The sequence below is a fragment of the Perna viridis genome, chromosome 1 (genome assembly GCF_037379345.1).
Source record: "Perna viridis isolate PV_CMFRI_1.1 ecotype Kerala chromosome 1, ASM3737934v1, whole genome shotgun sequence".
NCBI lineage: Eukaryota > Metazoa > Mollusca > Bivalvia > Mytilida > Mytilidae > Perna > Perna viridis.
The window spans coordinates 18,756,747-18,772,838 of record NC_142445.1 but is presented as its reverse complement, the minus strand read 5'-3'; the positions used below and the strand labels follow the sequence as shown (position 1 = coordinate 18,772,838).

At 33.0% G+C, this 16,092-nt stretch overlaps 1 protein-coding gene and 1 pseudogene across 2 annotated transcripts; one reads left to right on the top strand and one right to left on the bottom strand.

Moving 5' to 3' along the window:
- Positions 1–353: 353 nt before the first annotated feature.
- LOC148627590 (uncharacterized) lies at positions 354–5,720 on the bottom strand (annotated as a pseudogene). Its single transcript, XR_015921498.1, has 8 exons — positions 5,667–5,720; positions 4,626–4,847; positions 3,891–4,512; positions 3,569–3,837; positions 3,055–3,161; positions 2,537–2,680; positions 934–1,079; positions 354–806 (listed from the first exon to the last, which is right to left on the bottom strand). The product of XR_015921498.1 is annotated as an uncharacterized LOC148627590 (transcript).
- Positions 5,721–12,707: 6,987 nt separating this feature from the next.
- Positions 12,708–14,508, top strand: LOC148627589 (uncharacterized). Its single transcript, XM_088564674.1, has 4 exons — positions 12,708–12,777; positions 12,971–13,027; positions 13,370–13,560; positions 14,187–14,508. Exons 1-4 carry the CDS (start codon positions 12,765–12,767, stop codon positions 14,280–14,282), a joined length of 357 nt encoding a protein of 118 aa, XP_088420800.1. The 5' UTR covers positions 12,708–12,764; the 3' UTR covers positions 14,283–14,508.
- Positions 14,509–16,092: the final 1,584 nt, after the last annotated feature.

Genomic DNA, 16,092 nt, shown 5'->3' with positions numbered 1-16,092 from the left:
AGCCAATCAAATAACATCTTATAAACCGAATTAAATTATTTTCAGTCGAGCCTAAATAACTAGATATTGGATAGCATGACAACCTTAAATGGTTAAATTCTTTTTATATACATAGCCATGATAGACTGATTTTTTTCTATTTTGAAGATCTCGTTGTAATTCTAAAGATGAAGAAAAGCAATAAAATTTTCAAATCGACAGAAAAATAAATAGCAGTGTCATGACTCCAGAACCTACAAAAATCTGCATATGTAAGATCAAAAGACAATCATGATTAATAACTGTAAAGCTTGATCATCAAACAATTTGGCAATCTCCAGATACTGTAAAGCATATTTACAACAAGCATACAGACAGATGGACAGACAAACAGATACATGTATAAAGAAAGATATTTGTATATACCATAATACAATGTATCATTTTTTAATGGTGATATAAACATCTCATGTCTAGAACAATTACAACATCAGTATATATAACCATCTATTAAATCAGTCATTGTAAACTTTCGAAAAGAGAGTTTTCATCCAAATCTGCCAGAACAACCATAGCTCTGTTTCCAAGCCTTGAGAAAAATGAAGTTATCTGAGAAACAGATAGATAGTCCCTCCCAGAAAAAAGATGGTTTCCAGAATCATCTGTTGCGGTTTTTATTTCTTTCTGCGCTTCTTGTGGTGTTATTTTCCTGCCACTGTTTTCTCCATTTTCAAATTTAGATCTTAAAAATGCTTTAACATGCCTTGAGAATCGTTTTCTTGCCTTTACCGACTTTAGAGCCAATACTTTAGGAACTGAAGATACGCCTTGCAATAATTTTCCCAATTTCTGTTAATCTGATTATAAGTTGATTCACGCTGACGCTGTGTTTCCATTTCATGGATGCCATTAAATATATGTTCTTCTAGCTGTTGAAGACAGCAGTACACCCACCTTCAGTGCATAAAAGATTATTCTTTGATGTGTCCTCTGCATGTACTGTACACAACTCTGTTCTTTTTGGAAGAACCTTTCCTTCTTGGACTTGTGGAATAGAAAAGTCACTCAGGAGGACAAACCCTGTTTCAGGTTGTGTGGTACTAGTGAGAGAAAATAGATTTTCCGTTGAAAGGGTCATCCCTGTTCCAATTCCATAAGTTTGGCGTACAGTCATTCCTTTATTATGGAAATCAATTACATTTAAAGTGGTGATGTTCTTCATTCTGTGACTAAACAAAACTTGCTTTGATGTATCAATTTGGCCAACATACACTTGACAACCAACTACACCTGAAAAAGTACCAAATATTTAAGAAAAAAATAGTTTTGTAAAAAGTCTAAGTAGCAGTCTGTCTGAAAATCAGACAGAAGGTGATCCATGAATCTAAAAGAAAACACCGAATTAAGTTTTATTTCTTGTTCAAAAACGGTTACCGATCACATAACCAGTCTTAATTTTTCATTTCGTTGCTGCAATTTTGAGACAAAAATTACATAAATATATAAAATTGATACTTTGCAAGAGTTATCGCTCTTAATTCGGTTGATTGTGTCGGGATCTTGTCACCATATCCCATGTTATCCATTAGTCTGTTCTGGTAACAAAAAAAAATACTTTAATGGTACCAGACAAGTTTGATTTTAGAGCAATGGTAAATAGCATCCTAGGCATCCTAGGGAGAAGCCGTTTGGCTAAACGAATGAGCAAGTCATTTAAGACAATTTAAACGAAGGTAGGTGTCAATAAAGTCGTAGAAAATATTTTTATTCAAATTTTAACAGTATGTTATTTATGTGACGCCGAGTATAGTAGGTTGAGCATTATAAAACATATTGCCGTTTTTATAAAACTGTATTATTATTATTATTATTATTATTATTATTATTATTATTATTGTAGTTTAAACCTGAATATAAAATAATGGGAGTTCGTTTCTAATTCTAGTAATGATTTTACAAGAATTGTTCTCAAATTTCTTTAAGGCTCTAATCATCTTAAATGCATTTATATATATATATGTTGTAACAAGCATGTTTGTAACGAAAGTACCCATTCTTTCACTAATTCCTGGAATAGTTAACCACAACATTGCACAATGATAACAACCAGCATTATCTGACATAAAACAAAAATATACATATAAGGATATGTATATTTGTCTACATATAAAAACTATATAAATGTTCATAATCTGAGGCCTCCGGGAGCTGGTACAACGGACTTGAATTCCTTTTTCTTTAAAATTGCAAGGATATTGTTTTTGGTGGTTATTTTTCAAAACTCTTATATAAAACATTTTTAAAACTCATGTTTGGTCACAAATTAGTATCAAAAGCTCACCTGACCTCAATTTGTTTCTCATGATTTAAAGTTTTTCCTTTGAGACTTCAAATTTTCCGATTACCTTTTTGTAAATGAAACATACAGAATGTTTTGGACTCAGTTGAAGACTTTGTATTTTCCCCACTTTTTAAGCCTCATTCAAATGAATTTTGTACTCAAATAAAAGGTGTCAATATTGAATAAACATCTCATTTTTATGTACCTTAGATAGGCCTCAGTGGCATTTGTTTGTGAATGGCTTGAAGAGTATGCTCAAGAACTAGCGCAACTGAAAACCAGTCTTGCTTTACAGATTCAAAAATGTGAGTGAATGTGCGGTGTTGAAAAAAAAGAGAAAAAAATTTAGTCATCAAATATCTAATTTAACAAAAAAGCAAATTATAGCACGAATAAACAACTGTATATATAGAGAGGTGTGATCAAATATTTTTGAATGCATTAATTACACCAAATTTGAAGTAGAAAAACATTGTTTGATCGGATTATTATCTTAGATCCTTTGAACTAGTAAATAAATTTTGGATAGACGAATATTTTACTATATATAGAAACTGCCTAAATAGCAGTCTAGTTGACAAACATTGTATCGACTGATACATCTGCAAAATAACAAGCATTATATACAACAGTTTTGAACCATTTTTATGAATAAATTGGCTTTGTGACATTTTGCACTATGAAGTAAGGAATTTGCGGGAAACTGCACTAATTCGAGTCATGTAATAGTTTACAATACTACACTTACTGAGATTTCACGAGATGTTGATTTGAAAACTACTACAGACACATGCCAATTCTTTCATCTTTGTCCAAACCAATCACTCTGTTTTCATCTATACTGAAAACAAATATCCCTATATCATTTCATTTATTGAAGTGGTACCTGTACTTTGCCTAAAAAAGAGCTCCTTTAATTTGAAAAACAAACAAGCAAAAACATGCTGACAAATAAAAATAAAATAAAAACATAATTAAGCGGGAACAATAGCATGCATAATTTCATTTTATCTAAAGCAGATTGACAAAACTAACATGAAGTTTCACATGTGTGCAAGAAATATATCCCTCAACTCTTTCCATATTAAGAGAAAATGGTACAGTTCAATTCACATTATTGAAATTAAAATATTTGCTACAACTTTAGTTTTATTATTTTTGTTTCAATTTTTTTTTTAGATCCAACAAAATCCTTTCTTACGTAAATTTAACAGATGTGTGTTTTTTCTTAACTATATATAACTTTACCTTGCGGGGTAAGAATTTCATAGCCCAATCCATGATGACTAATATTTAATGACATTGCAATTCTTTTAGGATGTAAAGCCTTGATTGGTCTTGGTTTATGGATCTTACAATGTGTCTTTTCCAATCCTTAATCTGTTCAATGTTCTGTGACAATGTTTCTGATTCTTCAAGCTGCACTAATTCATTTTCTACTTCATTTAACAACTGACATCGATCAGAAGTGGTGTTATGTGGATGGTCACAGACACTCTGAAATTCTGCCTTTTTGGATCACTCAAAAGCCATGGGATGCAACGATCTGGACAACTGTTTTCAAACATACACTGGAATTTAAAGTCGGTTTTCAAGTAATTATTAAACTGGTATAGTTTTGCCTTTAAAGTGTCAAGCTGTTCCTTAGAGATAACACTATTACCATACATGGCCACCATTTTTTGTTCTAATGTTTTAAAGCTTTCATTTCCATCTGCTGCAATGTTATCAAGGCATTGGAGACTAGTGCGTTTGCATGCATTTAAAATTTTGTATAATGATGATTTACCAAGAGAAACAAAATCATTTGCCTTACAATAAGAAAGGTATAGGTTTATGGGAATGGCACATGGTACGTACAACATCGGGTATAGTAAGATTTTCTCCACTTTCAAACTTTATTTCTCTTGTTCCATAACTAATTGCCTGGACTAAGGATGGGTCCATGAAAAAAGATAAGGCATGTTGAAGCTTGGCTTTGTCCATATTTCCTCTTGGAAGATTTTCTTTGGGTTGAATTATGAGACCTGGTGTTTCAATATCTAACTTCTTGGCTTTATAATACTGATAAGATGACAGACATGGCATAGCTTTTTGAAGTTCTCTTTTAGTATATTCAGTTGCTAGTAAACTAATGAGTTGTAGTCTTAAGCTATTGTTGTCAGTATTGTCAATTATTTTAACAATAGTTCCTATTAGTGAATCATCCGTTTGTTCCAAGGCAACAACAGGTAGTTTCGAGGCCTTTAATTCATGTGACTGTCCAGGTGCTATAACTTCTAGAACGTGTGTGATTTCCCTTTACGCTTGTAATATCTTTTTGTGCGATCTGCTATATCAACCCGTCTTTTTTTAGCTGTGATCTCAAGGGACTCATCTGTTCATTACTCAACACTGACAGCAATGCAGTTGATTTGCTTTCTATAAATAAACCTACTGTTTCTTTTAGTCCAGTGGTCGATTCTTCACTGTAAGCAAAATATTCTGTTGACTGAGAATTCTCTAAAGATTGTGAATCTTCAGTTGACTGGCATTCATGTAAAAGATTTAAAAAAGGTTCTTTTCATTGAACTATGTAGAGTTTAATGTGCAATAGATCTATATTACAAAAATGATTCAAAGTAGTGTCAGTATATTTGGAAAACAGGGTGGTTAAGACAAAGCAAGTGGTTCCAGCAGCCTATATTGTTAGCCTAAACATAAAGCAAACCTCTGACTTGGGAATATGAGATTTAATCAGAGGGACACAGGAGCCTGTCATCGCTCACCTGGTTACCAAGAGACTTGAGGCAAGATTTTTAAGTGATTTACCCATTGGATTCTATGGTAAGCTATGTAAGGATATGGCGGCCATCTTGGATTCCGGCAAATAGGCTAATTTTAAGAAAATTTCAAAACAGCGATTACAAAAAACATAGAAATATTTCAAAATAACGACTTTAAGACAATTGAGGTAAGTTCAGTAAATTAATAAAAGTTAGAGGAATTTATTTTAATCCATTTGCCAGATGTTATGCATAATTTGCATACAATTAGTCTGTTGACCCTCGTGATATATATTGTGAAATATTTTAATTGAGGATCGGATAAGTGTTCGGTATTTTTGTTGTTACCCTTATTTATCAAGTATGGTATTTTTCTTTGAAAAATGTAGTAGAAGATTTAAAGCAATTTTACGGATTTAAACATACCTGTATCAAACCAGATTAATGCAGTAAATACGAATTCGACTTGGGCACCATCAAAGTCAAATGCCTGTTACATTGGTATGTTCAGATATGTTATTTATAAGAGTAAGATGTACAAAATAACGTTAACATTAAACTTCATACATTTTGACTGTTACCAGAGCATTTTTAATGCCAGAAAGGTTAACTGGCTTAATGTTTCTCCCAGGCATGTTATTTTAATCTTACTCAAGCGTTTAACTCAATATTGACTCAACAATTACTGATGCGATACCTAAATAGGAAGAAATAGTGAGTTTTTGTTACTTTCTCGGACATCATTTAAAAATGCACTTTTATATAATATATTTAATAATATTTCATGAATATTTTGAATTACCAATTTCACATTACTGTTGTAGATTTTTTTTTTAAATTTTAATAACTAAAGTCAAGGAAAAGGTGTACTATTATTGTTAGACATAGTCAACTCAAATCCTTTTTTGGCAGATTGGTAGATATCTTGAACATATAGTTCGAAGAATTATTTATGACCGAAATAATATTAAAATATCTAAAAGTGTTATTGAATTCATGCAGCATATTATGCTTTAAAGGATCTTTAAAAAGTTTGTCCGTAAACTGCGATTCATAACAGTAGAGAAACAATTCGGCTACGAAAGAGTACAATTATTCTTCGTTGAAATACTATCAACCTATCTGTATAAGTATTTCCAGATCAAATAAAAATATTGTCACTTAACATTATAGTCTTTATAAAGAGTAATCAATGGAACCAAGATTCTAGTGGAAATCAAAAGAATGTAATCCAGGGACTAAGACCAGACATGGAAAACAGACATACAAAACAAACAACATAAAATAACCAAAATAATACATACAAAGTGACAAAAGTAAATCAGCAACTACAACTCTGGCATTAAGTATGAGTTGTGATATGAAAACTCCACATGCCGGCGCTGAAGGGATGTTGCCACAGATGAAAGGAAATTTGCCATACGGAATGAAATTTTAACGCGTTTGTCAGTTTAGTCAAACGTTTTCCTTTACCATCGAACTCTAAGTGTAGGTCAAGATATGAGGCTGATTTCACAGTGTCCAAGAAATTAATTGAGAGGCAGATTTTTCAAAGGACCATTTAATTAAAGGGTAATCAAGGTAACCAAGATTCTATCGAAAATCAAAACAATGTAATCCAGGGAAAAGACTAGGCAAGAAAACAGACAAACACAACAAGGAACATAAAATAACTAAAATAATACATACATAGTAACCAAAAAAATGAGCAACTCGGACTCCATTAAAAACTAGGAGCATGGAACGGGTGTACCAGTAGGGTAAGTGTCTTCTGCTTTTCTAGAATCACCCGCCAAGTTGCTAAAAATGTCAAGACCGGGTTAAAAGAAATAGGAGAGAAAAACTGTGACAAGTTGAACAAATAAGTTTTCATGATATAGATGGATACACCATAACGATCCACGAGTTCACGATGACGACCATAAAACTTCTGTAGTGATACTTCAATCTGGTAGCAACATGACCCTAATAAGGATGTTGCCACAGTTGAAAGAAATTGACAATTCTGAATGAAAAATCATCACTTTTGTCATAAAGTTTGGTCAAAAATTTTCATTCACCATCGATTTCTAAATGTAGATCAAGATATGAGGCTGACTTCACAATGTCTGTAGTATCCTTTATCTCAGTTCTTTTGGGGGAAGATGTGATGTATCAAATCCCCGAAACTAGGATTATATAACGATAATACGTCGTGTATGTAGCGGAAACTGAGATTAAATGACCTGGCTAAACGACGTTCTTTCAGATCAGCCTTAAAGTCAGCCTCATAAGAGTGATGAAATAGGTGTACATGTAGAGAGGCACAATTTGTTCCCATTGGAAAGCTGACCGTTTGTTGAAAAACTGGACAAATATGTTGTCGACCAAAAATTCCCCAAAAATTTTCTGTCTATTTGGAAAATGATTTGGATTTTTTTTACTAAGTATGAGGAATATCTACCAAAAAATGTATATTTTTATCTAGATGTACTATCTTTTAGGAGAAACAACGCTGTATAATGTTTTCGAGTCGATATTTTAACTGAGTATGGGGAATAAATGTATAAAGTATTAAAAAATCATAGGTTTTAATGCCATTATATTCTGAAAATAATCTTGAGTTGAGAGTCTCCGGAAATCTATCGATTTCTTCAGGATTCACATTTAATTAATTCCACTACGGGAGTAAGAAGTGTTGTGGTAGGGTTGGAGACCCTCCCTGACAGCTGTAAGTAAAGAAAGTTTAGTTTAAGTTTTGAAAGAGTCTTCGTGGTACAGTTTGCAGATCCAGCTATGTAGCGTTGTTTGAACGTACATAGACGGTAAATCACAATCATCGTCTTTGGTAGAGAAACCAAAAGAAGATAGCACATATTTATGGTTTTTGTTTTTGGCTTTTGTTTTCTGTTCCGACGTTATGCTTATATCATATTTATGTTTAGTAGTACAAAGATTTTTTTTCGATCGACAATGGATGGGTCAGAAAAATATTTTTTAATTTCCCTAAGAAAGCAAACATTTTTTGCATAAAATGAAAGAGATATTTCCCCTTTTAAATTTCTAGGTAATTTATTTCTCTTCAGGCGTTGAAATTAATCAAAATACAACATTAAACTCTGAGAAAAAAATGCATTTGCGATTTGAAGTGGATATTTTTAAAACAAAATTTGCCATGTGCCAACCTCTGCCTGATTTTGCCTCGACGCCTTCTTGAATGCAAGGAAAACTTTGCACACTTTAAATTACTTACATTTCAGGTATTGTCGATTTTGACCGTTTTAACGACAATTTACTGATTAAGTTTGAACATAATCCTTTGGTTGTTGGAATATCTTGTGGATGTATATTCGTTCTCGTTGTTTGTGTGTTTTTCTGGTGAAACTTCAGGGTAACGCCTACAGAAACATTTAATCTCAGTGTGAGTGCATCTGTAAGTATAACCTATGTTAAATGTGTCTTCATGCAAAACGCTATTTAGAAGTTTGCTTTCGTTAACAAAACATTACAACACGATATTTGTAATGGAACACTTTGCAGTTATTTTGAATTGAAAATTGACTTATCATTGAAAAGTAATAAGGTGAAACGTTTGTCTTTTGCACCAAAACTCATTTCTGATATACAATCGCAAAAGATTTTTAATTCAAGGACATAGTCATAAGTATGAAGAAAAATACGAATTGGAAGGTGATCAGTGAAAGTAACTGTACTGTACAGTGCATAACTAATTCAATAAGTGGTTTTACATACCTACTTTAATTCTGTATGGTAATGTGAGTATCTTAATATAATTTACAGATAACGCAACCAACAAAGGGAATTATACTGTATGAGGCAAGACGGAAAGACTGTTCGTTAAAATTGCTTCAAGAAACGGCAAAGGCAGAATGTCATAAAACATTTTAAAAATTAGGTTGCTATTGTATATTAACCATAAAACCATAGAATGTAAAGTAGTGCAAACAAGAGGTTCCCAAGAGCCTGAATCGCTCACCTGGTTGAATTTTGCCTTTCAAGGGCAATAAATTAAAGTTGTCCAACAATTTTGACTCATGAAAACTTTGATAGGACTTATCATAAGGAACATTTCAGTAAATGAAAGTCTAAATCTAACATAGTTTTCAAGATATTCGCTGAAAACTGTAAAACAAACTGTCAATTTCCCCTGTCAAGAGCAATAACTCTTATAAGAAGGCGTCTGACAAATTTTATGCCTGAAGACTTTTGTAGTCCTAAAAATAAGGATCATTTCAGCTATTGAAAGAGTTTGGCTACACCTAATGGTTTTGGAGATATAAAAACTATTGTCTGACCCCTTTGTTCTATTTTAGTAACAGTGGCCTTGTTTTTCGACCAATAAAAAAAACCCATTTCCTATGCAGGATACTCCAAGGAATACTTACACCGTGTTTTGTTTCAAACGGTAAAATAGTGTCAGAGGAGAAGATTTTTGAAAGAATTAACATAAAATATAGCACAAAACGTTGAAAAAGGGCAATAACTCCAACAAAACTTAATGGATTAAAAAGACCGCAGATAGATCTCATCATGCTGAACACTTTTATCCCTTTCAGAATGGGCAAAACTAAACCATTTTTGAGATATATGCGAAAAACTACTGTCTGACCCCTATGTTCTATTTTTAGTAACGGCGGAAATGCTTTTCGACGGATAAAAAATCCCGACATCCGTTCTATGCATGATATCTCAAGGAACATTTATACCAAGTTTGGTTCCTTCCAATTGGGCAAGTAGTGTCATAGGAGAAGGTTTTTGAAAGTAACATTAAAAATTACAAAAAAACGTCGAAAAAGGGCAATAACTCCAACGTGGCTAAACAGATTAAAATGAAAATTTGACCGCGGATAGATTTCATCATGCTGAACACTTTTATCTGGTCAGGATTGAGCTTTACCAAATCGTTTTGAAGATATATGCGAAAAACTACTGTTTGACCCCTATGTACTATTTTTAGTAACGGCGGCCATGCTTTTCAATGGATCAGAAATTCCCACATCAGTTCTATGCAAGATACCCAAAGAAATGTTCATACCAAGTTTGGTTCCAAATGGTCAAGTAGTTTCAGAGGAGAGGAGTTTTGAAAAATTGTTAACGACGACGACGGATGACGACGGACGCCAAGTGATATATATATATAACACGTCTCAGAATGTGACGACTCTATTCGCTACACTGCTCCATCGGATCAAATTGATACAGGGAAGATATATAAACGTATAGAAAGGTCTGAAAAATTCCCAACGATGTTAGAACTGTCAAATTTGCGAAGCAAATTTTTGGTCGTTCCCTCCGCGGGACTTGTACCACTGTGACATCTATGGCAACACCGCCTGCACTAAGTCCAACGCCCTAGACCACTCGGCCAGCTAGGCTATATTGAATATAGCTTTCGCTGGCCGGGTCATTCATCCTCGTAGGATTAATCTAGGGCTGTAACTTAGTACATGATGTATGGCAGTACGGGACAGTTCATTTTAGATATTATTATGTAGGAGAGATGATCAAATTAATGATGCATGTCACAACAAATCAATATTATACAAACGTCTCAGAATGTGACGACTCTATTCGCTACACTGTTCCATCGGATCAAATTGATACAGGGAAGATAACGTAAACTTATAGAAGGGTCTGAAAAATTCCCAACGATGTTAGAACTGTCAAATTTGCGATGCAAATTTTTTATCGTTCCCTCCGCGGGACTCGAACTCGTACCGCTGTTACATCTATGGCAACACCCAGCTGGCTGAGTGGTCTAGGGCGCTGGACTTCGTGCAGGCGGTGTTGCCATAGATTTCACAGCGGTACGAGTTCGAGTCCCGCGGAGTTATAGTTATGTACATTTCTAATCGATTCATGAAAAATCTGTCATTAAGGCGAAAAAATAAGACTGATTATGGCTTTTCGTTGAAATATAAAGTTAGTTTCTCATTCGCACCTACCTCAACGAATTTGATCCGGTCTCTTATTTATAGTACTCCTACACCACTGAATGCAATTTACTGAATGAAACGGTGCACCTGGTCCATGCTTCCAGTTTTAAGTGGAGTCCGCATTCCTTATTTACTATTCTTTAGTACCTGTTATTTTGATTTTTTTTTTCATGTTCTTTGTTGTATATGTCTGTCTAGTCGTTATTCTTAGTCAGTTATTTTAATATCCAATCACATCTAGCTTCCCTTATTACTCTTATCTGTTACTGCTCCTACACTACTAAATGGCATTAAATCAAAGTTTAACACAATCTTTATTTTATAATGAAACGAATATTGGGACACATGGTTACCAACCCTCCAGTTACCGCTCGTACAACACTGAGTGGAATTTAATGAAACTTTCACAGATTCTTTATTATATAATACATGTACTGTTTTGCACCTTTTTTCAGATTTTGATCTAAAATCAATCTGGAAGTCAAAAGGTGAATTTTTCAAATGGGGGCGTGGGGGTATCAATTCAGTGAGCAGATTATTTAGTTTTTACATGACTTTGTTCTATGTATTTACCTTAGAATCTGGAAAAGAAGTGAACTCGTTACTTGACTATAGTCGGCGTCACATAAATAACATACTGTTAAAATTTGAATAAAAATATTTTCTACGACTTTATTGACACCTACCGTCGTTTAAATTGTCTTAAATGACTTGCTCATTCGTTTAGCCAAACGTCTTCTCCCTAAACATTGAATCGTTAAATTCCGGTCAGATTTTAATTCTAGGTGGCAATATTTACATAGTAAAAAGTCGGCCATGTTTACAGTGATCGGGTTGCTAGGAGATGTTGTTTACGTTTAAATGGTTTGTCCAAAAACCGAAGAACCCAGAATGCACTTCGGCGTTATTTCGGATATCTCGGATTTATTTTACGCGAACAACGTACAATACCGAGAAGTTGATCAAGCAGACGATTGTCACCGGAGTTTCGACGGGAACTTACGAACTTCGTTTGTAAACAAATCGTCCCGTAAAAACCAACATGGCGGATATTAGTATGGGATTTTCCCGTAAGGATTTGTTACGCATGATTTAAGCTAATAAGCGACTTGTTTTTGAGAAGCTGTTTGACTAAACGAATGAGCAAGTCATTTAAGACAATTTAAACGACGGTTGGTGTCAATAAAGTCGTAGAAAATATTTTTATTCAAATTTTAACAGTATGTTATTTATGTGACGCCGAGTATAAAAAGAAAAACAAATATGGTATTAAAATGTTCCTATACGAAGTGCTCACATCCCCTCACAGAAATTCAAGGAACAGTTCTTCTGATTAATTGCAGGCAGGTCGAGATGAATTTTATTTAATTCAATTTTACATCTTCGCCATGATAAATGTCTGTTGCCAAATACCGAAAATGACAAAGGAAAGTAAAATGGCTTTCTGAAATGAAAGACGAAAACCCTATGTTTTATAGGAGTTATCAGCAACTTTCCTATCTAAAGTCAAGGCAGGGAATATTTTCGCGATGTATAACTAAATAAAACTGAATGTGATAATTTGATTAAATCCACGTGTTCATGTCCACATGTTGATATGAACAATGACTGGACATTTGAACGAGCACATGTTAACAACATGTCACTATGCGTGGCGCCTACGTCATGACAAAGAATACAACTGAAAGCATAAATACTAGAGTGTGAAATCAATGTTGTCATTCTGCACGTCCATCACAAATCATGACTTATTTAGGTACGTACTGTATTATTTTATTCCAAAAAAAATCTTATTTTGCTTCTTTTTTTGTATACTGTATACTTTCTATTTTATTTGTCATACTGTCAACATTTATCATTCATTCCTAAATTTTCAATCAATACAACATCCACCATTACACAAACTAGGTTTTTTTTACATGAAGTTGATTGTTATTTATTTTTGACAGGTAACATTAATCATACAAGGACAGTTATTGGTAACTTAAACAACTCAACGTTTGAAGGTAAATCAATTACATTGAAATTTGACTTGTTCTTCAATATTTTGATGCCAATAATGAAGTGCTTATCATTACGGAAAGATTATTATAACAGTAAAAATACTTTTATAAAATCTACTAGAATTGATGCATTTTAAGCACATTTGAGCAATATTACTCTATTTTTTCCAACCATAAAAAAACATGACACTAAAGATAAAATACTCCTTGAAGAAATTATTATGATAAAGTTTGCAATTATCTCTAATGTACGACTTCAAAGTGAGGTCAGATCAATTTTGATGCCACTACATGTATTTAAAATTGTTATCACAAATCTTTAAAAGCTTTACCATCTTTTTTCAGAACTTGTCGAGTTGACAACAACGACCAACCGAACAGTTGAGTTTTACGACGTCATGCTTAAATTTGAACACAACCCAGTAGTTGTTGGAGTTGCTTGTGCTTGCATATTCGTTCTTGTTATGTGTTTGTTTTTATGGAGTTACTTCAGATCAGCACCTCAGGAAGCTTTTGAACACAGTTTTAGTGCATCTGTAAGTATACAGTTTATAATTTTTCGGTAACTATAAAAGCATTCCATTCTTCTCTGTTAATGTAGAACTTTGGTTTATTTATACAAAACGTTTTATTGATATTTTTGTTTTTAAAATATGCTTATAAAACAAATATACTGCATAAATTAATCAGTTGAACCCAAGGATTTACAAACGGTGGCCCAAACTATTTCTTCAGTTTTCTTAATTAGAAAGTGAATAAGAAATGTGATAAAGCTATATAATAATATTTTCATTATTAATATAACTTTAATGCTTTTTGGCTTTTTGGTAATTTTTCAATGTTTTAATTTTTTTTTATTTATTTATTTATTTCAATGTCATAAAGGGTAGAAGGTCATTCGCCTCACAAGCTCACAAATCCATCCCTTTTGATCCGCCTATGACAACGAGAGAAAATGAGATTTTTTGTTTTTAAAATACTTGATACTTAGAGTCAGGAACCATTTTCGCCACCCTCATTTTTGGCTAATAATATCATGTTATTTTTCTTCCAAAATAGAATATACACTATTAAGCAACATTAAATAATGTATTTTAATGATTAGTTGATAAAATTAAATCAAACACTGATATAACTGAGCTATATATTCTTGATTTTACAGGTTCAGCAGTCGCCAAAGAAAACAATAATGGACGCTGATGAAATGAAAGGTAGCAGGTCAGAGTTACTATTACAAAAGTTGATAATAGAGGAGTAGCAGTAACCGAGATCATGTCAAATGTGTCATGTTCGCTGAAAAATGTCTGAAACCATTTTATTGTAAGCTGTAGGTCGGGTATGGACGAGATATAGACGGGTGATATCTAGAAAAAATATTATACCGTATGATGATGTGTTTGTGTAGTTCCCATAAGAGTATTCATGCTGTCATTGGAAGGGAATTCATATCGACTTTTGAATTTGAGAATGTTATGAAAACTGAATACGTCCTTTGTTTTATTGTATACAATATAATTGCTACGTTGTTTTAATAAACAACTAATCTATTCTTTGTTTTTCCTACATTTTTTTATGATTCAGTGACTCACTCTCAATCTCACCAACCCATGTGATCTAGAACAGTTTTTTGGGGGTAGCACCAATATTGTCCAAAATGGTATTTATATATTCCGCAAAGCAATCAATGTGTATGACATTCCGTTCTCTTCAAACATATGGGAATGATAGCCGGTACAAAATTACAAACTCATTTTCATAACACAAAGAATTTCATAGGTAGATTCTAATTCTTATCTAATGTACCGAAAATCTGAAAATGCACGTAAAATTATAACAATGCAACCTAAATCAATCTGCATTTGAAATTAAATTGTGCACTACAAAAAGAAATAATAATAACTGCAATGGGTAGTTAAATAAACAATTGAGAATCCTATCTAACATAGATTCAAGTACCTATGGAATAAACCTTTCAGATAGTTGCCTACTTAACCACAAGGTAATGGTCATACAATCACAAAGATACTGACAGTACAGACTACTGGGTTGGTGAATAAACTAGAGGACATTTGGTCCACCAGCAGTGACTTCAACCCAGTGGTTATTGAATACAAAAAAAAATAATCATATATATTGCAAATTTCGATATATCTGCTGGTTCGAAATGTTTGTTTTCCTTTTTTTGTCCGTTGATTTTCCTTGTGATTCCATGTCAAAAGATTTTCCCTCATTTGAAATTTTGGTATTGCTTTTCATTTTTAACAATATTGCATACTGTAAAAGATAAGACAAAAAAATTACCATCCAACGAACAGTCCTGTCCTAAGTAAAAGTTAATGAAAGAGAGGAATACTCGATACGCAGACTAGGTACAGCACCACCTGTCGGGTGCAATGAAAACATCAAAAGTATATAGGCGAGTGCCTTAGGATTTTAATGCACCTACTTAACAAATGGTTAATTTTGGTATGGTTTGAAAGAAAAGTCATCATAGCATAAGATTTGATTGGTCGTAAAAGTTTCCCATGGTCACGTTTCTTAAAAATCTCGCGAGATCAAAGACAAGTCGAAAAGCTTTTAATTATACAGTGAGATTCAACCCAATATATTTTGAAACTTTTGGTGCTAAATTATTTCTCTTCTTAATAGAAAGATAAAACATTGTCATAAAAAGGAGAAAATCTTAATAAAAACAATATTAAACCATACATAATCAAATGGAATCATATTATTGTCGACCCCCTTAAACAGCACAAAAACATTATATTGCTTTAGATTTCTTATCAAAATAATCTATTTGAATTTTCGTAAGTCTTTTTTTTTCTAAAACATTTCGAATACATTTAAGCGATTTATTCACTTAATAAAGATCAATGATGCGAATTAATATTTTTACAAGCCTTTAAAATAAATAGCAGTGGAGCTGTCTTCCGGATCTCTTTTGTGTTTATCCCGGCCTCGATTTATTCATTGCGCAAATTTAAATATTCCTTAAAACATAATATTTGCGTACGAAAAGCTTATAAATTGGCATCGTTGTATGTTCTGCCAAATTCTGACCCTACCTC

What these genes read in the sequence shown, in the direction of transcription:
- LOC148627589 (XM_088564674.1), top strand. An exon ending in AAACAACTCAACGTTTGAAG is followed by an intron (nt 13,028 to 13,369) that starts GTAAATCAATTA and finishes ATCTTTTTTCAG; the next exon opens with AACTTGTCGAGTTGACAACA. An exon ending in AACACAGTTTTAGTGCATCT is followed by an intron (nt 13,561 to 14,186) that starts GTAAGTATACAG and finishes TTGATTTTACAG; the next exon opens with GTTCAGCAGTCGCCAAAGAA.